At 38.0% G+C, this 25,435-nt stretch overlaps 1 protein-coding gene across 1 annotated transcript in view; it reads right to left on the reverse strand.

Moving 5' to 3' along the window:
* The window catches only part of LOC129237897 (tetratricopeptide repeat protein 28), a 38,917-nt gene extending 15,340 nt beyond the window's left edge, over nt 1-23,577 (reverse strand). Inside the window, exon 1 of the mRNA XM_054872872.1 lies at nt 23,420-23,577. Within this exon, the coding sequence (XP_054728847.1) occupies nt 23,420-23,533 (114 nt within the window). The 5' untranslated portion in view covers nt 23,534-23,577. The remainder of the gene's footprint in view (nt 1-23,419) is intronic.
* Between the last annotated feature and the right edge of the window lie 1,858 nt (nt 23,578-25,435).

Below are 25,435 nucleotides of genomic sequence, written 5' to 3' on the forward strand. Positions count from 1 at the left end.
TTTCCTTAATAGTTATAAAAGTCTCAAGTAAAAAAACTTAAAATGAAGAGTTTTCACTGTTTTTCCCCTAATCAAATCTCAACTAAACATCAAAACAAAAAACATAAATAAAAAGATTTTTTCCTTTTTTCCTGAGAAATTACAAAATCTCGTATAAAAAAAAGTAATTTTTTGCTTTTTTTGTGCAGAGAAGTGACCCAATCGTAAATTTTTTGTTTTTCACTAATTTATTTTGAACACAAGTGTTTGACAAATTCAACATTTTTTTTTCTGAAAATTTTTCTTTATTTCATTATAAGCTAATTATATTTTCAGTATTCAAAATTAAAAAATATAAGTATTTGATATCAAAATTCGTAAATATTTGATATTAAAAACCGTAAAAATTTTAATAATGCATTAAAAGAAATAAATATTTGATATTAAGAAATTTAAAATTTTCATATTTACATTTTTGGATATCAAAAACCGTAAATATTGGATTAAAAATTTTAAGTATTTGATATTAAAAACCCTGAAATTTCAATTCGTTAAAAAATATATATTCGATATTAAAAAATTTCAGTTTTCATATTTTGAAGTTTTTACATATTCGATATAATAAATTGCAATACAATATTTGATATTAAAAATTTTAAATATTCAATACACAAAATTTAAATATTTTATTTTAAAAAATTTAAATATTTTCAACATTTTTATTACTTTTTCAGTTAAGCCTTACCCTCTTTGAGGAAAGATGAACCAAAAACATCATTCATTACCATTTTTTGCTGTTGTCAATTTGTTGCGGGGAGATAAAAATTTGCAGTTTTTATATTTAAGGGGGTCTTCTGGTCTCCAGCAAAAAAAAAATCGATTTTTTTTTTTGCATAATTTTGTTGTATGTGTATGCGAGAATACGCCACAGAAAGGATTTTTTGAAAATCGCATTTTTTCACATTTTTCTGGGCACCGAAGTGTACCCTCCTCCGGCCGTTTTATCATAAACTTTATCTTTAAACGCGTTTCCCCGAAAATCGTGTTTTTTAAGCATTTTGGTCACACTTTTCATAGTAGTTATACTCCGATTTCAATGGTTTTGGTCTTAAAAGGTTCGGAAAACTTACCGCTAAGTTTCCCCGTGTACAATTTTTGAAAATTTTTTTCATTCCATTTTTATAACCTTTTAAAGTTCAAAAAATGAGCAAAAAAAAATTTTTTTTGCAAATTGTTGCATAACTTTTGAAAAAAATTAAAAAAAAAAAATCTGTCACGGGAAAACTTAACTAGGGCAACTCTGAAGACAACGCATATCTAATTTTTACTTTCTGATTACCCAGGTGGGAAAACCGTGACCAAAATGGAGACCTGTTTCGTTTGGAGGTGGACGTCTTCAGCGCCATTTCAAGGTCGCGGGTGTTAATTTTTTTCAAAGTCAAAACCATTTTTTAAAAGCCAAGACATGTACCTTTAAAATAAAATTTTTTTTTTAAATATTCACAGGATTTGTCACAATCAATCCCCAAAAAAACCCTTCATTTCAGGGCCTCGAGACCAGAAGACCCCCTTAAGAAAAAATTAAACTTTTCTTTTTTTCGAAAAATTCAAGTTACGTTTGAGGTTTGCTTTCATCTACCCAAATATATGATTTTTGCTTTACTTTTATTCAATAAATTGATTCGTGTATTTTTTACACTTTATCTGTTTCCAATCGCATTCGCCCATGTTTTTTACCCTTCACTAAATAAACTATGCAACAAAAAATTGTAAGTTATACATTTTAAATAAAAAAAAAAACTAAAAAATATAAAAACGCTGCACCACGAAAATGGCAACATGCATCCTGTTTCTTTCATCGTGTTCCGCTGTCATGTCGCATTTTCAACGTCAATGTCAGCATCTTGTCATTCGTGCATCCTCAAACTCAAACTCAACCACAGTCGGCGCACAGTCCCACTAGCGAAGCCAACCACACACAAGCACAGCATTCACCGCATACTCGCCCGCTCAATCTCATTCTCAGGCTAATACTCAACCGCACAGCCTCCACCAGCAGTCGCAGAGCCACAAACGCTGACGTGGCTTGTATTTCAGCAACAGCCGCACACAGATCCTTGATGCCAATTGTTGCTGTGTTTGCTCTTTTTAATTTTTTTCTGCTGCCCTTGTTCTTGACTGTGCTGTCTGCAATCCTAGTCTGTCTGTCTGTGGCCTGTCAATAAGTTGATTGTCAGCGCTTCATGTCGTTTCAACAACTGCAAAATGCGATTGTACGTTGTTGTAGTTGCATTTTTTGTGTTTGTTTTTGCTTTTGCGATTTTCGCTGGCCTCTATTTAATTCTGCGCCCTTTTGCCGCGACGCGCCGCGGCCGCATAGCAAAGGGAAAAATAGCGAAAAACCTTAGCAGCGATCGCAATGAATTCAAAGCCACAGTCAATGCCAATGCCAGGCTGAAAGCGCTTTGCTTGTATAAGCAGATTTGTAGCAAGGAGACAGAAGTTTGTGATTGGCCGTGTTGTTGCGATTGTTATGCCGTGTTGTTTGGATTTTTCGAAAATTGGCGCCCAATGGCATGGAAAAGTCATGTTGCATGCCACCAGCGTGAAGGTGACGCTCGCTAGCCGCCAGCCCACTAACCAGTTCGCCAAACGACTCAACGACCGACCCATGGAAACAAAAATGTAAAAAAAACAAGAACATTTCGCTTGTTATTTGCAACAACAACAATAGCGGGCACTACATGAGTACCGCGCCGCTATGTGCGCTGCAAGAACACTGCTTTTCCACCAAAAACAAATGCCGTTTAACATTGCGCGCATTCACCGCTCACAAACAAAACAAAACAAAACCAACGTGCGCATAGACATTCCACCAATTTACAAGCGTTTAACCCTTGGCGCGCCGAAATGGAAACGCAAATGACAGAGTGCAAATCCGCGTGCTGCAAACACAATCGGCTGTACTTTTATACAGATTCGTGCGCTTGCCATCTTGCGATATGTTGCGATTATTGGTTTGCTTTCCTCGCAATTATTTTCTTTTTATTTCTGCACCTAAGATAATTTTATTTTGTTCTTTCTTTAATTTTATTTTTTATTGCTTCCTTTCGTTGTTTCCTCGGCTTCGCCACATTTCTTTTACTGCTGCTATAAAATAATTAGCCGCATTCCTTTGCTGCCACAATACGACTTCCACTGCTCTCCGTTGCTGTGTACTCGCGCCTTGGCAGCTATGCTTGATTGGCCTGACTGGCTGCCGTTTTGCCAGCGCATAATAAGTTCAAGCTGTAAGGATCGCGCATGGCTGCAAATATGTTGCGCTGCGATTGGCAGTTAGCTGCTTTCGAGGTCTGATTGAGGTCACGTTACACGTTCCAAGTCGTCGGCAGCCATTTGTTGCCATTTTTTATCCTACAAAATTTTTGCTGTTTGCTATAATGTTTTGTTAGGAAAAGTTTTGTGCATTTAATTAACTTGGTTTACCGGGGGGACTTGCCGCGGAATTACTGCTTTGTGGGAGATTAAGTGACTTCTTAAAGGGAGCCGCAAACTAGTTTCAGTACTTTATATGCGGCCGTCTTTGCCGCACATTCGTTTTCCGTAACTCAAGTAAATTCTAGTGATTTTTAGTTAAGAAATGTGCGAAGTTCTGAAGCAAAGCGAATGGTTCTGGTGGTGAACGAGGACAAACCGAATTACTTGCTACCCTCAAACTAACAGTTGGCCACTCACATACAGGCACACACGTCACTGTTGACATTTATGATTTCGAGGTTGTAAGAGACTTCGATTATCTCGGAGCATTGAAATCCAATGGAGAATTTCTCTTGCCAACAAGTGCTAATTTGGACTAAGAAGGCGATTGAGTAGTAAAGTCCTGACTCCACAAACAAAACTAACACTCTATAAGGCTCTCATCATGCCCGTCCTAACGTATGGCGCAGAACATTCTATGAGGCATCCCTTGGAGTGTTTGAGAGCGATTCTGTGGAAGATTTTTGTACCTTTCCACGTTGGTGCAGGATCTGGTGGAGAAGGACTTGGCTTCACTTGGTGTGCGCAATTGGCGCCGGGTAGCACAAGAAAGAAACCACTGGTGCGTTTTGTTAATCTCGGCCAAAATCGAGTGTATATCACGCCAATCAAGAAGAAAACGTGTGTCCGAAACTTCTTTGTTCTGATGAGCTCGTGAATTTCTACTTTATTTTCAAGATTTCGTTGGTTCGCTGATTTAAAGGCAAGATGAGTGCAAACACCCATACTCAAGGCAAGATTTTTGTACATTTCAGCCTTACAAAGATTTTGAAGTAAATTTCACACGTCTCCACAGCGGCCGTTGAGCTGATTGGGTACATGTGTGACAACTGGCACGGGTTTGGGTGCGAATCCAATTGTGTACATGAACCATTAAAAATTAGAAAGAGTTGTTTTCCGAATAGCGTTCATCCTGGGCAGGTAGTAGGAAACCGAGTGTATTTCTGCCATGAAAAAGCTCTTTATAAAAAAAACATCTTTCATTCGAAGGCGGCATAGAATTATAGACTTTTGCCTTTGCAGACCTCTCCGTTTGTGGCACAACATCAAGAGGCACCCTACAAGTTTGAGTATGAGCTCGGCCAAATACCCACCAAAGGAAGTAGGCGCCATACAGACAGTCTCCTATGCGTGGCTTCTTCACTGCCTGAAAATTTAACCTCCGCATAATATTCTTCTTGCGGCAGATGGTTTCCCACATATTGAGACTATTGGAATGTATCCAATAGAGATACTGGCAAACGAAGCTGCAGTATTGGCTGACAGCACGGGAAACTAGTACCCAAACTTGGCAGCAAAAATGGAATAACACAATGAAGGGCTGCTGGACGCCTCGCTGCATTCCAGACTTGCGAAGCTGGCTTGAAAGAAAACACAGAAGCGTGGATTTTTATCTGATGCAATTTTTAACTGGGCATGGATGCTTCAAAGCATACCTCCATCGGTTCAAACACGAATCGGATACCACTTGCGAATACTGTGGGGTAAACGCGATAGAAGACGTTGACCCCCCCACGATGTAATACTTGGCGGTTGTTTCGGAGTTTCGACGAAACAACAGGCTTGTACTGGAAAAAAAAGAAAAAAAAATAAAAAGTTTGAGACTAAATGTGAAACATATTCGATGAGCCGTTACATTGCTGTCTCTGGAGATGAGTCGCAAGCTCGAGCTTCAAACTTTGTCGTGTAGATAGTCAAGCAGCAGTTGGAATACTGTAACTGCTTAGGAGGGAGCTTGGTATTGCCTGGGCGGTTCCTCTTATTAACATTTTTGTATTGCTCTTAGCTATAAAGCAGATCCCCGTTGAGTGATTAACGGGAGAGGAGCCAGTGAGAATTGTAGGTTTAAGCGAGCCTAATGAAATGGTAAGCGCATTTATAGCTTAAAAAACTAGCTCCAGAGTATCCCTTTTCCTTTGGCTATTCATACCGCTAAGTGGCTTATCGATGCGATAACTATTACCCAAGAAAAAGTAGCCACTAAGAGGCTTAAGGAAATGTTAGGTCTCCATTCTAACTAAGTGCTTAATGCAAAGCTACAGTAATAAAGCTTCAGCGTGTAGCTCTGCCCCGAACATGAAAAATATGCGCCCGAAAATTGATTGACAAATTTTATTAAACCATTTTAGCTTTTACGTTTGGTTAATTGAAAATATTTACACAATCAGGCACCTGCTGCAAAACATATGACTTGCAACACGTACGTATAAGTGTGTGTACGTGCGGGGGTCGGTCATCATAAATCCATTAAACGTCTTTAATTGCCATAATTTTGCAAGTTGCGTTGGCCCTTCTAGCGATGCGGCGGCATAGCAGCTTCGGCACGATGTGCAATTTCAAATGCGTAGATACATAAAAATGCGCAAATTTACGTGGCATAAGCACTAATACCACAAATGCTTGCAAATTGAAATTTAATCAATGCACTGAATGAATTTATGGCGACACAAATGACCAAGAGCAACAAATTGAAGCACACGTACACACAAGCACATATATGCATTAAAGAAAGAGCAATAAAAAAAAAATGAAAATATATATAAATCGAAATGGAACCCGAAAAGGCAGAAGCAGAGAGCAGCAAGCCGAGTCGAACGTAACCAGAGCTGGCAAAAGCAAAAGTAAAGTAGCGCGTGGAAGGCGCCAAAGAAGATGCGGCGGCAGCAACCGCAAATGCAGCGTAGAATTGCAAACAAGTTGCAACAATGAATGCATCGCGTCGCGTCGTATCGTCTCAGCTAACAACGCAGAACTCAGATGACAACGCACTGCAATACAATATCTGCGCTGGAGACACACAGATAAAAGCGCTCAAAGTCGCGCTGCACAAAAATAGACGCAACGCAGCGAATGAAATTGAAACTTGAAAAGCGAAAAGCAGAAAGCAAAAAAAAACCAAAAAGCAAATGAAACGAAAAAAGAACGGACCATAAGTTGTGAGTTGTAAGCTAAAAACAAGAACGATAACAAAAAGTCAGCCTAGGTGCAGCAATGCAATGGTGTGCGTTGAATTGAGGTGCGGCACAAAGCATTATTTACCGGAGCGCATGCAACATTGTTGCGTGAAAAACATTCGCTAACATAAACTATGTGTAATAATAATGCTGGCGAATGTAGTGAAATGGCGATTACTAATGTAAAACGATAATAAATGTTCAGGCAAAAATGTAGGCAAACGCAAATGCAAATAAGAAGTGCAGCCAACGGATTCATACATTCGAAAGACTTAAGCGACGAACTTGCTTAAATTCCACTTTGATGAGTTGGCTTAATAATTGGAAAAAAGAGGGTGAGCGGTGCTTAAGTATATTATTTACGCACAGCGCACGCAAATTAGAAGCAGAAATGGGCGTTTGGAATTGGTTACTTTTCATTTTTGTGCTTCGTTTGCGTCGTTTTTCCTTTCGATAAAATCGTAAACGTTCATAACTTAAGAGAAATGGTTGCTTTCAATTTGCTGAGCACCAGCTTGCCAATTTTTAATCATAATATGTTGCAACTTTGTGCAAAGTAATAAAACGAACTGGTTATTTGGGAAAAGTAGCGCGCTACCTTAACTCTTCAGTTGAAAGTGTGACGAGAGGTAAAAGAAATTTGTTTAATGCAAAGTGATTTTAGAATAACAAATACGTTGGCTATCTTTCTTCGCCTAACACTTGGTTTTTAATAGAAAAATATCCAGGTATTTTACCCATTAAATCTCAACCAAAAAAGTGGTGCGCAGATTTCTCTGAAAGAGTAGTCCTAGCGAAATTATTGGTAAAAAAGGGAGTACATAGTAAATCAATGTTTTTTTGTATTATTAACTAAAAAATAGAATTTATGTATTAGAAAATTGTTTGCTTAAAAAAATATTTTATAAAAAATTTAAGAAAAAAGTTTGGTTTCATTGTTTGATTTTAATTTCGTATTTATTTATTTTTTTTATAAAATGCACATACATCTACGAGCAACTTAGGTAAGAATATTATAACAAAATTAAAAAAAAAATTGGTTTCAAAATATTTTCAAATTTTCTTATATGTTTTTTTACCTTTATAATTATTCTCGATTTGCTATCAAAGAATTATTTGCTACCAAATGTATATAAGTGTGTACAAGAAATCGAGTTAAAAAAAAGTATAGAATTATAAACTATATAAAATAAAACTATATACTTTTTTTAAATTAGGCTTAAACATTTTTTTTTTTAATTTTATACGAGGAGTATTCAAAAAGTATTGCGAATTTTGTGTTTTTTTCAAAAATTATTTATTTATTAATATCTATTTTGTCCCCTTCAAAGTAATTCTCATGAGATATTATGCACTTGTGCCAACGTTTTTTCCAATCTTCGAAGCACTTCAAAAAATAATTTTTTATCCCGTTCAGCTCCTCCTTGGATGCCGTCTTTATCTCGTCAATCGTGGCGTAGCGTCGTCCTTTCATGGGCCTCTTCAGTTTCGGGAACAAGAAAAAGTCGCAGGGGGCCAGATCTGGAGAATACGGTGGCTGTGGCATCATTAGTGTGTTGTTTTTGGCCAAAAAGTCGCGCAAAAGCAACTATGTGTGAGCAGGGGCGTTATCATGATGCAATAGCCAATTTTTGTTCTTCCAAAAATCCATAGCTTGCAGGTAATTATTGACCGTTTTACCCTGTGGCAAGAACTCATGACGCACAACGCCCCTGCAATTGAAGAAAACGGTAAGCAAAACTTTTACATTCGACCGAACTTGGCGCTTTTTTCGGTCTTGGTTCGTGCGGCCGCTTCCATTGAGATGATTTAGCGTTGGTTTCCACGTCATAACCATAAATCCACGATTCGTCACCAGTTATGACCCTCTGGAGCAAATTTGGGTCGTCGCGGACAGAGGCCAGCATCTCATTAGCAATGTTCATGCGATGCTGCTTTTGGTACGAATTTTGCGGCGACCCGTCTCATGGCCAAATCATTGATAAAAATCGAATGGCACGAGCCAATCGATATGTCTAGGTCCTCAGCAACTTCTCTAACGGTGATTCGACGTTGGCCAATCGCCATTTTCTTCACTTCATAAATTTTTTCGTCTGTTGTTGAAGTGCTCGGGCGTCCGGCACGCTTTTCGTCGTTCACATCTTCTCCGCCTTCTGAGAACATTTTGTACCACCGATAAACGTTGCTTTGGTCTAAAGTAGTTTCTCCGTATGGCACAGTCAACATTCGGAATGCATCTGTGCACTTAATTCCATTTTTCATACAAAATTTGATACAGGTTCTTTGATCCATCTTTTTGAATAGGTAAAAATCGAAGACGAGTCGAAACACGTGCAGCAAAGCAGCTAACAACAATTAACTGAACATTCAAAATGGCCGAACTCGTCGGCATGAGTGAGAGACATGAGTACCAAAATATCGCCACAAAAAAATCGAAACTCGAATATACGTAACCTGCGAAAATTCTAAATTCGCGATACTTTTTGAACACACCTCGTATTTATTTACGTTTTTCTGTCAAACTCACATAAACAAAGAATTAACCAAAAATGAATACTTTTTGTCATCAAATGTAATGAATTTAATTAAAAAATACTTTTCAACTCAGTTTGGCACGGGAGTTGGGGAGTTAAAATTTTTTTTGTTTTACACAATAAAGTTATTTTATAAAAATGAAGGGTTTTACAATAAGAGGTGTTATTCCCGTAAAAGATCAATGGTTTCGTTGCTTGTGTGGCACGTAGCGCCGTCTTGTTGAAAATAAACGTTGTCCAGATCAATACCATCCAATTCCGGCCATAAAAAATCGTAAATCATCTCTCGACAGCGCAATTCATTCACCGCAACTGTTGCTCCAGCTTCATTTTCGAAAAAGTAAGGTTCAGTGACCCTGCCGGACCATAAGCCGCACCAAACAGTCACGCGTTGAGGATAGAGTGAAAAGCCTCTCAATAACTCTTGGATTTTCTAAGCCCCAAATCCGACAATTTTGCTTGTTGACGAAGCCACCGAGGTGGATATGAGTCTCATCACTCAAGATGATTTTTCGATGGAATTCTGGATCATTTTCATGCATTTCAACGACCCAATCAGCAAAGACACGACGTTGTTGATGATCGGCCGGCCAAATCTTTATGCAAAATACGCTGTAATGACGTTTGTGGAATGCCTAATTCCAAAGAACGACGAGGAATGGACAAACCTGGGGTTTCTTCAACACTTTCGGCTACAACAGCAATATTTTCGGTTGTTCTTGAGCGACGTGCACGGGTTTTATTCTTTACATCACTGACTTGTCCCAACAGTCGAATTTTTTCACCAATTTCTGTTGTTTAGACGAAATGCAAAAATTACTGTGCGAATTAGTCATTCTGCGTAAAGTTATTAGCATACATACATGCATACTATACATACATACATACATATATACATATTCGTACCTGTTATGATATACAGAGTTGTATGGGATTTTATCAAGTGCGTGCCACTTAGCTGCAGCTCTTCACACCTGACTTGTTTCCCTGAATATCAAAAATTAATTTTATTTCATTTTTTCGCTCTTTTGCCAATTTTTTTGCTCGTTTTTGGTCTTTTTGTTTTGTTCCATTTATACCCCATACGATTGCTATATAAACGTGTGTTACTGTTTCTTTTTCAACTTTTTATTTTTTTTATAATTCTATTTTTTTATTATATTTTTCGCAATTCAGCCAGTTCCATTTCTTTGCCTTGCTCATTTCCTCACTTATTGCTTTCTGATATCATACTCGTACTTCTTCACCATTTCCGCTTCTGCTCTGCCTATCCTCCTTCTCATACTCACACCTCAATTGCTCTGCTGCGCTTCCATGTAAACCATTAAAAATAATTCAATCATCGAAATTCCAATCAACACATTCCGCACGTCAATGATCGCATTCCATTTCGGTGCCTTGGTGCCTTCGTGCCTCGATGCCTCGATGCCTCTTAGCCACACAGCCCCGCCACAGTCTAACCATTGCATGCACATAAATATATACATACATACGCGCATATGTCGACTTATTATCTTCTGCTTGTTCTTCCACGTATTCTGTTGCACTGCAGCAAAATGAGCCAAACGAAAAAAAACTAAGAAAAAAAGGAAAATCTACCATTTTTTGCCCGCTGCTCGACCATTCCAATTCTGTTGCTGTCTCATTTATTTATGATTTGCTGTTGTTTTATAGTGTTTTGCTTGCATTGCTTTGGTTGAACATTATTTGTTATTGTTATTGCTTTTTATGTTACACACTTTGGTGTTCGCTGTTGCGCCTTCATTGTTTTTCTGTTTTTCTCTTGCTTGGGCCTGCGAGTAATACAAAGTACTCAGTGAGAATGCGTTATGCGACTAGTCGAAAGGTGTAGAGCAGCAGCGGCTGTGCTTGGTGTTGGCTCCATAGCCTGCATAGCCACAGCTACAGCAACGGTTAGAGTCGCAGCTGGAATCGAAGCGAAGCGCTTGTGAACGGTCACTGCGGTAGGGGCAGCGCAGATCGTAATATCGGGGTGCGCGGCAAGCGGCATGTGTGGCAGTAGTTGCATTGAATAGCACAGTAAAGGCCGTGATAAGGCGCGCATATGGTGCGGCGCGTGGTGGCGAGGGAGGCGGGTAAATTGCGCTGAACTTAATAGAGCGGATGCTGACGCTGACTTGAGCTGTGGCGAGCTGTGAGCGTCATGGTTTCGGCATGGCTTTTCTTGGGTAATGGTGTGTATCTGCCCGATTGCTAGGCTGCATGGCCACATGACCGCAGTTTTGCAACCACTTGTATGTGTGTGAGTAGTGATTGTCTCTATGGCCGCATGGCCAAGCAGCGAATTGGCAGCACTTATGGACGCCTGTATGTATGCATGTAGGAATGTTCATAAGCATGTTTGCATGTGAGTGTGTGTGTATGTTGGCATGATTATTCGCACGGTTTAGTTTGAGTGGCGCGCGCGCACACAGGTGGTATGGTTGGTGGACGCTACATTGGCAATAGCAGCACCAGAGGTAGATATTACAACAGCACCAACAACAGCAAAGCGACTATACAAAAATATAAACAACTAACCAACAACTATTGTAGTTAAATTATGAGCCATTCATTTGCAGTCTTTTGTGCGCATATGCGTCCATATGCTAGTGTGTGTATGTGTGAGTGTGAATCGCCAACCGATTTGTTTGTGACTCCCTTCGCCAACCAACACTTTGTCATATGCACGCTTGCTGAGTGAAAAGAATTTGCGAATTATATAAGAAACACGCGCGTGTAATTGCACATGCACTCATGCATACACACACACACACACATAAGCGCATATGTTGGCAACAATTAAATATAAAGAAATAGAAAGAATTTGCGCTATTCGCTAAGTCTGTATGTTTCTCTGGTTAGTTGGAGCATGCCATATAGTGTCACTAGGTACTAGGTTCGATGCCTACTGCTGAGTGCTGGTTTTACCGTGAAAAAGCTTCTCATAGCATCAGTTCTAGAGATATGACAAAAGCTGGGCCTAAGCACCGCAAAGTGAACGCATCCATCAGTTTATTGTTGTTTTTAATAAATTTTTTATTTGTGTGTTTGTATGTGTATGCTATAAAACTAATCGCAATAATGATCAACGACCGCAACGTCAGCGTTGATTTAGCACTAAAGCAGACTAGACAGAAAGAGCAACAAAAAGCACTGCTTAAAACAAATCACCAATAATAAAAACCACAAATACGAGTACCACTTTGGGAGCTAAACAACAATGCTAGCAACAACAAGGTCACCAAATATCTATTCAACTAAGTGTGTGCGTATGTGCCCGCTTGTTGCGCCGAAAGCTGATAGACCCGCCGATCTACCGATCGAGCTACTCGCCAACCAGCCAACCAGCCAACCAACGAACCAACCAACCAACTAACCAACCAACCAACCAACCAACCAACCAACCAACCGACCAACCAGCCAACTACCCGACCCTTCGATCGTCTGCCGCGGCAATCGCTGCGCCACATCACATCACATCATGTCCGTCATTCTTCCCAACGCGCAAACACACATACACATCCATGTTTGCTGATTGCGTAGATCCGCTGCTCGGTCTGTAGTTCACTCGAAAACATTCGCATCATCGCATCACATCCATAGCCATAATCTTCATTAGCATCTATGTTCTGCAGCTAAGCGTATAACATTCTTGCTGCTCAACTGCTTGGTTGCACGAAAAAAGGCGTACGCTGTAGAGCAAATTAACTTTTTCGATTTATTCATTCTGCGTATTTTTATATTTTGTTTTTTTCACTTCATTTCTTTTATCCATATATTTGTATGTTGCTTTCTAATGCACATTTGCCATATGAAGCGTTATCTCTTGACTTCAGTTCTGTTTAGGCCTTTCGATGGTCGGTCGTGCCACATACCTGGTATTTGGGTTATTGGTAGATTAGCAGCTGGAGTTTATTGTTATTATTTATTTTGGAAGAATTAGAAACCTCGTTTTTCTAATCCTTTAACTCTTTCTTTAACAGTCAAATATTTTTATTTTTATTTATTGTTCTCCCATTCCGCGCCGACTGATGCCTATCGAAAGAGGTATGCTTTGATCTTCTCAATGTGGGGTAAATCAGCTTCACTGGACTAATCAACAAGGTTAACCGTATTACTGACTACGCTGGCGCCACTTATGTTTTTTTTTTTTTTTTTTTTTTTTTTTTTTTTTTTTTTTTTTTTTTTTTATATCTCCCTTTATTTATTACAGTCTGTTATGTATTAACAATATGTAATTTTTGTACAATTAGGGTGTATTAAGTTCTTTTACCAATGTAAGAAGAATCTGTTATTATTATTATTGTTTTTTGTGATTACACTGTAAATCTTATAGTTAGATCAGTCGGTGTGAGTCGCTTTAATCTTCGTTTGGTATTTTCTGCCGGTGCTATTTTACGCATTTCTTCGTTTTGGTGGACTGACAGTCGCTGTATATGCTTAGTGCTACATTTTGTGATTGTTTCTTGGATAGTATCTACATTTAATTCACGATGTATGGCTTCATTGGGAATAAACCAACCAGCATTTGTTATATTTCGTAATATTTTGGATTGTGTTCGCTGTATGAGCTGAATATTTGTGTTTTTAGCCGTTCCCCATATTTCTATTCCGTATTTCCAGATAGGAGTAATAATTGTTTTGTATATAGTCACCTTATTATACAGTGATAGTTTTGATGCTCGTCCTATTAGCCAACTTAATTGCCGGTACTTATTCTTGATTTGATTTCTTTTGTTAATGATATGCTGCTTCCATGTTAGTTTTTCGTCAATAGTTATTCCAAGATATTTTGCTGCTGGGCAGATTTTTATTTTGTTGTTTTTTAGGGTTAGATTATATTTTGATGTCTTTTTGTTTGTGTATATAACTTGGATAGTTTTGTCTTTATTAACTTCTATACCCCATTCGTCAAACCAATTTACTGTATTGTTTATTAATTTTTGAAGTGTAGAGGTCGCCAGTTTTTCGTCATTGTTTGATGCCATTAATACAGTATCATCCGCGAACGTTGCTATCATTGTATTATCTGTTGTCGGAGTTGGCACATCTGCGGTGTATATTAGATATAAGAGAGGACCTAATACACTGCCTTGCGGTACTCCAGCTGTCATTGGTAGAATATCGGAATATTCGTCTTCATATCTTATATAAAATTTTCGATCAGTTATGTAGCTCTTCAAAAGTTCAAAGTAGTTTTGTGGAAAGATTCGTTTGAGCTTATGCAAAAGTCCTTTATGCCAAACTTTATCAAAAGCTTTTGCAATGTCTAGGTATACAGCTACACAATATTTTTTGTCATTCATATCGTTAAGTATTTTGTTAGTAACCCTGTGGTTTTGTTGGACTGTTGAGTGTTGCCGTCTAAATCCGAATTGATGGCTTGGTATCACTTTTTTTGCTGTCAAAATTGGTTCTAGTCGGTCGAACAATATTTTTTCAAACACTTTTGAAAGGATTGGCAATAGGCTGATGGGTCGATATGAGGCAGTTTTGGTGGCATCTTTTCCTGGTTTGGGTATGGCGGTAATTTGAGCAATTTTCCATAGTCGTGAGAAGTATTTAGTCTCTAACATGCAGTTGAATATATTTCTTATGAATTGCAATGCTGTTTCAGGTAACTTTTTTAAAATTTTTCCATTTATTAAATCATATCCTGGAGCTTTTTTATCGCTTAGCTGTTTTATTTGATTTTTAATTTCGCTTATGGTGGTCTTTTTTGTTTTGATTTGCGGAACGTTTGTTATGTTGTCAGATTTAATGTTAATGTTTTGATTATCCATTTCGCTTGTAAATGTGTCTAAGAAGTGTCTGGCTAGGGTGTCGGCTTTTTCTTTGCTTGTTTTTGCCCATGTGCCGGCTTCTGTTTTGATGGGAGGTTTATGTATTATAGCGCCATTAATGTGTTTTGTTGCTTTCCATAAGGAGTAATTTGTAGATGCTGCTGTTCCCAGGTTTGCCATATAATTTCGAAGTTTACTCTCCTTGTGTTTTGTAAGTAATGTTTTTAGCTCATTTGTCGCTTTATTAAGTTTGGTCTTATCTGCTGGATGTCTGGTCGTTTGCCATGTTTTGCGGAGTTTTCTTTTTTCGCCGATTTTCTCTTTAATGTAAGTTGGGATATTTTCTTTGTTTGTCATTTTCGGTGTGGGTGTAGAGGAAGCAACTGCTTGTATTACGCTATCATTGAAATATACAATAGCGGCGTCAATCTCATCTTGAGTTTTCAATGATATATTTATTTTGAGTTTTTGCTCTAATATTTGGCAAGCATTAGTCCAATTCGTTCTAGAATTATATAGGCCCAGAGATTGTTTTATTTCAATAGGTCCAAGTAAGGTCATAATTAATGGTGAATGGTCTGAAGATAGCTCTAAACATGATTTTATTGTTAGATTTTCATATGGCATATTTTTAATTATGCAAAAGTCAATTAGGTCCGGTTGTTTTTTCGTATCTGTTGGCCAGTAGGTTGGCTCACCTGTGCTAATAAACCGACTATTATTTTTTCTAATGGCTTCAATTAATTGCCTCCCTTTTTTATTTGTTAACCTTGACCCCCAAAGTATGTTTTTAGCATTGTAGTCTCCTCCGGCTAAGTATCGATTCCCCAGTGATTTTAGATAATGCAGGTATTGTTCTTTTGTGTTGTTATATTTGGGGGGACAGTAGACTGCAGATATTGCTATTTGCCCTTTTGTGTCTTCTATGGCTATTGTGGTGGCTTGGATGTTTTTTTCTCTGTATACCCCCAGTTCATTGTATTTAATACTTCTTTTGATAATAATTGCTGTCCCACCGTGCGCTTTGTTGTCGGGTTCATTTGTGTAATGTATATTATAGTTCGGTATGTTAACAAAAGTTTTGTCAGTGGCATGAGTTTCAGAGATCATCATTATATCGATTGATTTATTTATTAAGAATGATTTAAGTTCCAGAACGTGGCGAGCAAGTCCATTCGCATTCCATATAGCTAAATTAATTTTATTCCTTTCGTTCATCGAGTTTGGTAACGAGCAGTGTTAATATGTTCATCATACTTGTCATTTGGGTTATTAATTGTCTCATCATTACTTTTAGTTCGATCATATCGTCGTTTTTTTTTGGAACATGTTCGATGTTATTTTTTGTTTGATTCTGTTCTTTTGGTATTGTGTTGATTGTTGTTGCCTGGGCGTATGTTATGCCTGGCACCACTCGTGTTGTATTTGCGTTTGTTTCGATTGTCTCATTATTCGTTTGTTCTTTTTCATTTTGAATACTTTTTTTGCGTATGTAATAATGCGAACATTCCTCCCATGGCTGGCAAAAATTTGGCATTGAAGACAAACGTGTGAGATCGAAATCGGTGACCGCAGTACGAATGCTTGCTTAGTTCTCGTTTAGAGTTCGCTTTCTATGCAGTCGGAGCGTTAGTACAGCCCACAAAAGCGGAGGACTCCAGTTACGGCCTAAGTTCTTCTCCATGTATTTCTTTATTTTTTGTTATCGTTTTCCTTATTCTTTACGTACCTATTCAGTATTCCCTTCTGAGTACATGAAAAGCATGAATTTCAAGCCGTCCTATCCATAACTGGAGTCTAAGCTAAGCTCAAAAATGTGATCTTAGCCTTTAAGTTCGTCTAAATCAAATTTGTATGCTCTTGGAATGTACCTATACGTGCAGGAGCTCTAGCTGCATCTCTTCATCCTGAAGATCACCGAAATCGTGCATACCCAGCTTCTATTGCATCAGCGCTTTTCATCTCATGGAGTAACTCCAAGCAACTTCTCAAGTAATAACGACACTGTGCTTTATTTTTCTATTTATAAAATTGCAAATTAACTTTTCAGTCAATGCTGTAAGGTTTAGAGGTGTAACACTTTACAAAGGAGTTATGAAGCTTTTGTCTAGTCTGCAGGAAAACGATTTTCAGTACTTGTCTGAGTTCTGGGGACTCCTGTATTCTTCTTTGCATCGTATACTCTGCGGTAATCCACTGCGAGATCTGCAGGGACACATTGTAGGGATCTTAACTTTTGAAGTTTCAGAACTTCATAAAAGTTATGGGTAAAAGTAATGAGAATCAATTGAGGGGGAGGATGAGGAGTAGTAGAGTTGGCCATCTGAAAGACTTGGAGGCTCAAGAGAGCTTGGTATTGACAGCGAAGGGTGTGCCACTCAACTGAGTTCAAGTGACTTTTGAAGGAGCGCGAGTTAGCTCTCCTCGAATTAAGTTTACCAGCTCAAAAACTAGAGATTGCGCGCCGGACGCTAGACCGCTATTTGCTGAACTCATGGTAGGTAGATCCTTAAAATATGCCAGAACTTCAGATTTCGCGTCGGACGTCATGGTAAGTAGAACCCAAGCTGAATCCATGATTAGTAGATCTGCAATATATGAGGTATCGCTCAACTCGAGTGCTAAGATCACTGCTGAACTGCGGGTCTCTTTAACTTAGGATAGGTGGGCTTAGTTCGAATTACGCAGAAATTGGAGTGCTAAAACTACAATTTACCAAATTTCGATTAAGTGAGTTTTGGATCTGCGCGAGTTGACTCAACTCAAATGAAGCTCATCTGTAAAACTTGTTAATTTGTATGTTGTAAGAAGACTGAAGGTGGTTTGTGGTTTTCTTAGCTAAGAGGAAGTGGTTTTCGCAGACTTGCGTAATGGCTTTTCTCAATTGTCCTTTGAAGAGCCTTGGAGTACTAAGAGTATCGTAGAACTGCGAGTCACTTAATTAAAGTGAAGAACTCTGGGAAGTGTGAGGTCGAGCACTAGAGGGCAAGCAGAAATTTGTGGATTTTGACACAAATTTTCTCTTGAACAACTTAACCTCCTTCACAGTTAGTCGAGTGCTATGCAAGTGCTTTTGGTGTATGAGTTTCTAACTGCAGAAATGAAAAGCTTGATTTTCTTTTTGGGTTTTTTGGGTGCGAATTTCCATAGCTTGCTCAGTTTGCAAAATTTTAGGCAGCTAACGGTCGATGTTTTTGTAGCCACAAGCATAAGTTAGAAATTTTCAAAATAGCAGTGGCTTTCTTTAATTATTTTATAATTTCCTAACGCTTTCTTCTCTGGCTAATACATTTTTCTATATTCGAATTTAGAAGCCATATTTGCATATCTCACATTGTAGCTTTCATTTCATGTTTAATACACTTCATGCCTCATCTTGCCTGGTTTAACACTTGATTGATTCGTAATTAAATAAAATGGCGAAAAAGCGTTTAATATAAGTGGAAGTAGAATAATCGACAGTTAACCTTAAATGAAGGTACACTAGCAAAGGCATACTAAGCAGCTAACCAGCTTGAATACATGCATATATGGACAGCTTTGAATCGTGTAGCCACACTTGCCCATGTCCTGGCTCAAGAACACACCTGCTGCTGCCTGCCTGCCGGCTTGTCTGGTCAACCTAACTCAAACTCGCCATAAGCTGCCCCTGACTGCATCACACCCGCGCTCCGGCCCTTGCCCTCTGCTCATGTGCAAGTTTTATTGCTTCAGTTTCAGTTACGGCCTCGGCTTTGGTTTCGGCTTCGGTTCTGTTTGCGCCGGCTGCCTTTTCGCTATGATTACCTGCACCTTTGATGCGCATGTCGAGATTAAAATTTAATTTAAATTTTTTCGCTATCTTTCAGCGCTGCGCTGAGCTTCCTGCGCGCTTCAATGAGTTTGCTATTTCATTTCGATGCCATTTGCACTTTTTTCATCGATTTTTACCGCGCCGAAGCGCTTCAATAGTTTGCTATTGATTTTGTTGTTTACTGTTGAGCTGTTGTTGTGTTTGGTTGCGCTATTCACTGCATCAAGTCACGTCAAAATCTGCTTACAATCATCGAATTACATTTAAAACCTCAAAGGTAAGTAAAAAAAGGAAAACTAAAAAAACGATAGTAATAATAAAAGTAATGAGTTGTTGTTGCAACCAGCCACAGCTAAAAGTAGTGCCAGTCGCAGCTGAAGTTGAGGAAAGAGACGCGTCGGTTTTTGCTTAGCTCAGCGCGCTGTCAGCAGGCCTTTGTGGGTCGGCTGAAACGTCAATATCAGTTTTAGACACAGCCATAGCCACAGCCACAACCCCAGTTGCGCCTCGATTGCTTGCCATTGAGTTTTTAGATTCGCTTTTGTGGCATTGTTTTTAAGCCATATACAAAGGCGTTGCTGTTTTTGTTATTGTTATTACTGTTGTTGTTGTTCTTGTTTTCTTGTGTATTTCTTGCGCGTTTTTCATGTCGATATCGCATCGATTGCAACCAGATTACAATTGGCAAACGAGTTTCTCTAACATTTTTTTATCCATCCATATATTTGTTATTGTTGTTGGCATATGCTTTTGTACAGGAATTAGAGCAGCTAAGCGTTGCTAAGAACTGGTAGCAACGGATATTTGAAGGACATGCTGGCGTTTGGAATGCCAGCGCACAAATGTTTGTATAATAAGAAATGAAAAAAAAAATTTTGAAAAAAAATTGCAAAAAATTAAAAATTACCAAAAAAATGTTTAAGAGCAATTATTGTGCAGAAAATAGCTTTATACAGAAAAATTATTATATTATAAGTATATACATATATTATCGGCGCTTACATCCTCCGTTGGATATTTGGCCGAGCACCTCCTCCAATCTACAAATGGAGGTATCCACAGTTTTATTCCGCTTCTGAATGGCGGACGGTTTTTTTTATGAGGAACTTTGCCACAGCAGAAATAAATCCGGAAGTTTGCCATTGTCTGCCGAGAGGCAACTGCTATTAGAAAAAACTTTTCCCACCATTTGGAATGCCCACAGTGAGTTTCGAATCTGGGCTCTACCAAATTATAGTCAGACACCAGCCCATTCGGCTATCGCGGTCGTCGTACAAAGAATTTACCGTTGTGCCGTATACAGTTACATCACAAACTTTTAATATGTGCGTTGGGAGCCTTTCCTTAGATCAATTATAGGAACCTGTGGGGTAGAAAAGACTATTTAGGATGAGTGGCTCTTCATTCTCAGCGACAAAAATAATTTTGTGTACAACCAAAAGCTGATCATCAATGGATATCCACTCATCACTCATCCACCCTTTTCTCACTGGTCCCACTCTGTCGAAACAGCCTCCTTCCAGGGCTTCCGTTGAGGTTAGACAAGGTAGATGAGATAGGCGACGACGACACTTGGTAGTATTTTGTGAATTGTCACAACAACAACAATATGAAGAACCTACTGCACTTGAATGAAAAGCCAGTCGAATATGGAAAGTCTCGCAGACGTCTCAACCGGCCATGGCACCCCTTTTTGTCAAGTTATACACAGTCGGTAGTGATTGAATCGATACTGGTTGGATCCCATGAAAAATCAAATGACTATACATACAAGGTGAAATCCAAAATAAACAAGACTGGTGTTATAAGAACGTTTTTGATACGGCCACCCAAAATCAGTAATCACCGAAAACTCTATCGAAATTACTCTTTTCTTTTATTGAGTATTAAGTTGGCTGGAAATACTACGATCCCAAATAAAAGTACATCTGGAAATGCTTCCTTTTCGTAGTAGGTAGGAGGTAGTAGAAGAAAAAAAAGTAGATTTTATCGCAAATCCAGCGCTTTAGTTATTTTTTGAATCGAACTCGACCTCTATAAGGAGATATATTCACCTTTAGCGAGAGTAAGACCGCAATTAGAGCTCGGAGCTCAATCACACTTAGTTCTAAAATTGCGCTGGACTAAACTCTGCAGAATATTCTTAAATAGAACACACTCTATATCCCTCGGACGCCCCGCCTTAGGAAGATATTGTATTGTATTCGAGCTGATGAGCTCGCACTCGTTCACGAAATTCGCACTCACTCACAGCGCATTGTCTGGTGGGAAGATATGCATGAAAGGCTAAACGTGCTTTTACGAAGATGCTGCAGATGTTATGAAAACTATGAGGTAGAAGAAACGTTCCCTTTTATGACTGCTTCACCGCAGTGTAAAAATTGGCTACGGTGTCTGAGGAGACTATTTTTAAGTGACAGGGCAGTAATTTGAAATGCAGAATAAGATTCAGCAGCATCACTGGTTGGTGCAGCAAGTCAGACAAATAATTTAAGCTGCTTCGCAATGGGACTCTATTTTTGACCTAAGTATGGCGATCTTCCTAGGCAGCCACTCCAATGCCATTATATTTTATATTTCAATTCTTGTGCCTGATTTAAAGAGAGATCTTCGCTTCAGCTATTTTTGATGCTTTTTCTTTTCAATTCTCTTATTCTTTACTTAATTTGATGGTAGTATTGCGTGGGTTGCTTCAAAGCCCAGGTCATATTTTTTCGAAAGTAAAATTATACCTTTTGCTTTGCGGTAACATAAAGTTCCTTCCAAATTCTAAAAATCACTCCACTTGGCTACTGTCGCATTTATTGTGCTTCTCTTTGTATTTTTTTCTTTAGTTAATTGCAATTGCTGCATTTTCAAGTTTTATGACCAAAGCTGCGCAATTTTAATTTTTTATCCAATTTTATCTGCAATCACTGAACATTTAATCACCTTATCTCTACGCTTTTAAGTTACTTTATTTTTATTCATGAGAAAACTGCTGCATTACGCACTCATTGAAGAACTCGAAAATTTGTATTTGTCGTTGGGGGCAAAAAAGAAAAAAATTAAGCAAAAATCCAGAAATAGTCAACCAGTGTTAGTTTTTGAGTATTTCCACTCGTCGTGATTGTCCATTTCAGGTATTTAATTTAAAATCAGTTAAATGCATTCAATGGCTGAGTCGTGATTTGAAAACCAAAAACCAATCTAAAAAATAAAAACAAAAATAATCCAAATAAAATTTAAAAACAGCAACCGAAATCTACACAAAAGGCCAAAGAACCAGTACGACAACGAGGCGAACGAACAACAAAATAAAAGGTTCTTGCGCTATCTATCTGCGCGTTCGTCGTTCCATCCGCGCGTCGCGCTGACAGTTTGACTTTGTGTCTGTCATTTGCGCTGTGTTTACTCATATGCCACTGCCAGCTGCCGCTCGGCAATCGGAGCACAGTTACACGCTGCCAGTATCAGTACTACTTTGTTTATCCAATGCAACCGTGCAGTAGGCCGCCCAGTTAGCCAGTGTTGCTGCATTGCCCAGCGCAGCGTGTGTAGGAGACGTGCTTTGCAGCAATGCTTAATTTGCATACAGTTTATTTTAATTGAATTCGTTGCACGTCGATTCTGGGAAGTTTAAATTCAGTACATTGCGACTAAGCCAAGAATGTGAGTTGAATTCTTTTTTCAAAATACAAATTAATTGGGTAAAGTGTTTTCGGTAGTTTTTTCTACTTTATTGCTTGGCTTTCGGGGTGAAAATCGGGTGGCTCATTACCTGGTGACGAAGAGATAGCATCAGCTGGAGCTGAAATACACCGCTGTGTTGCAAATGTTTGAAGGGAAATGTTGAAAATCCAGGAACGGTGTTTGGTAGTTGAGGAAAAGGAAATATTTGTGGGCTTTTTGTGTTACGTGCATTTTGGGAGTAGTTCTTGATGACTGAAAGCTAAGATTAAAAAATGGGTGAGAAGGGAGTGTAAATGGGGCATTACCAGGCTGCTCTTGTAATTAAAAAAAAAGTAATAATAAGGGCCTTAATTCTTGGAGTATCACCAGTTGGCCTGATAAAGTGGTGGAAACCATGATGCTGAGGTTCATTTCAGGAGGCTTCTAAGTTTGTCGGCTTCCTAAGTAATAGTGATGCCAGAAGGAGGCGAAATTTCCTGCGTGAATTTTCGGTTAAAAATTTTGTGAGTAAAGGGAAAATACAGATGTGTCGTTTTTACTTTATGTTAAAGATTTTTACTTAAAAAACAAATGATGGGAAAAATTAGTAGCGAAAATTTTGTGTGCATGTAGAGAAAAGTAGGGAATTTTAATGATCGGTAAATGGTAGCAATCTCTTAATCGAAAATTTTTATTATTTGAAATTACTTGAGCATGTTATGAAATATGAAAGGCCAAATAGATGTCCCAGGAAGAATGTTCCAACAATTCTTGCTAGAAAGTTACTACTGAAGGAAATATAATTGAAAAGTGACAGCTGACAGTGGTATTCTATGCCACATACCAATCATTACTGCGTCACCCTTTATTTACACTAGAATGTAACTAATGAAGGAAAAATAACTGACAATCGACAACTGACAGCTGACAGCGGTATTCTGTATCATAAATGATGCATTACTGTGTATAAAATGAAGGAATAAAAATAACAAATTTCGTAATTAGAAACTTGCACCTAACGAAATTTGACTTTTCATGAATTGTGAAATGTTCTATACATCAATCACAAACAAATTGTAAAGACGCTTAAAATTTTTATGAAAAATATTTTTCATATATACATACTTACACACATGTTTTCTACAATTGCACATTTAAACAAATACCATTATTACTTAGACTCACCTCTGAAAAGTCCCGTTGTGACATTTTTATAATTTCCTGCGTTGCCAGACCACCGCTATTGTCATTTGCATTGCAATTAAGCGGTAAATTTAGTAAATTCTCATAGTTCGTCATTGATATGAATGAAAATTAATTATCAAGAAATGATCAAACTTTCAAAACCGTTTCTCAACTCATATGGTTGGCAAATAGTTGCGGAAAATGGCGGTACATTTCGCTTTTATTATTTTGCTAGAGTTATCTGAAAAGAAAAAAAGAAATATAAAATGTAAATATAAAAAAAGAAAAAAAGTAAATAAAATCAAAATCACTAAATTACTCACTACACTAAACTATCTTTAGGACACAACACAGGTCCAAGGTCGACTTTCGATACTATTGGTTCACTTAAGTTATGCGACTACTTCAATCGAGCTCAGTTTGTCTAGACCTAATTCTACTTGCCTTAAGGGGTAACACCACTGTACACGCGTAAAATAAACACGATTTTTAAAGAATTTTTTTGTATAGAAGGAAAGGGGAAACAATCACTCTGATTTGGGAAGTTATTACTTATATACTAAAATACAAAACTACAAAGTTTGATCGAAAAATTTTACAAAATGGCGGCATTGGAGACATTTTTGTAATGTGGTTTCTCTTGAAGGAGCTCCGCGGCACGCAGCACAGAGGGTGTAAATTTTAATCTGGAACAAAGAAACATTTTTTTTCTTAATCTAGATAAGAATAGCTAGAGAAACACGTAGGGGATTAAAAAAATATTTATTTTTGTGGAATTAGCAAGCATTTGAAGGAAAAAACTCTATTTTGGACTAAAAAAACGGCACTTAAATAATTATAACAATCGTTTAAATTAATCTATCGAAAATCCCCTACGCTCTTCTCTTAAGAAGGTTATTATACAGACGTAGTGAAAAACCTGATTAAAAATATTTAAAATTGTTTGAGTTATGCTGCGTGCCAATTTCAGAAAACGTGTTTTGAGAAAAAATGCGTTTAAAGTTTGGAAATTTGGAGAAGTCGTTAGGTAGCAGTCACTAACGCTTGGGTAAAAGCTTAAAATATTTATGAAATAGACTTCGGTAACGTATAAAACTTTTTGTTCTGTATTTTAAAAGGTTCAAAGAATTTTTTAAGCTTATAAAAAAAAAATCAATTTTTTGAAATTTCTACAGTGGTGTTACCTCTTAACTTAATGTAACTTTACTTAGGAAGCTGCCACGGTTACTCAATATGGCAATGCTTTATTTTAGTATCTTCGAATTCAACTGGTTAAAAGTACGCATTCTGTGATGCCATACCAAAAAAAAAAAAAAAAAATACGCATCTAAATATAAAATCTATTCTTAAGTTAAGTCTTGACCAACTGTCAACACAGCTTTCCATATAACAGGCTGACACAAATATTAAACTTCTTCTCCTTTTTCTTAATTGACTGCTTACTCGATTTTGGCCGAGTTTAAAAAAGCGCGCCAGTCGTGCCTGGCGCCAGTTGGACACACCAAGTGAAGCCATGTCCTTCTCCACCTGAAAATATTAAACTATTTAAGTTATATAAATTAGGTCTAGACAAACTGAGCTCTTAATTAATTCTCATTTAATATTTTCGTGTTTTTGTAAAAACTTGAATAAAAAAATATTTCAATATAAAAGTAAAAACTCTTCTCTTCATATTCATTGCAGAACTAAAAACGTTCTCTATTTCCTCTGGCGGTCGTTATTCGCACATGAATACCACCACCGTCACAACTTTCGTAAGCAAATTCAGTAGAGTACACAAATATTATCCGAGTATTTGTGCATTCTTGAGGTTTCGTTTTCACCTTCACCTTCTCCAACTCCATCTTCATTTCCATCTCATAGGCAATCCAAGCAGCTTCGTCATTGTATTGAATCGCGGCTTCCTACTCACTCTCCCGCCTGGATGACTGTCAGCATTGCACTTTATGGCCTTTACGTCAACGTTGACAATTGAATACGCAAATAAATTACATTTTGGTGGCGGCGACATGTGAC

The sequence above is a fragment of the Anastrepha obliqua genome, chromosome 2, assembly GCF_027943255.1.
Source record: "Anastrepha obliqua isolate idAnaObli1 chromosome 2, idAnaObli1_1.0, whole genome shotgun sequence".
Classification (NCBI taxonomy): domain Eukaryota; kingdom Metazoa; phylum Arthropoda; class Insecta; order Diptera; family Tephritidae; genus Anastrepha; species Anastrepha obliqua.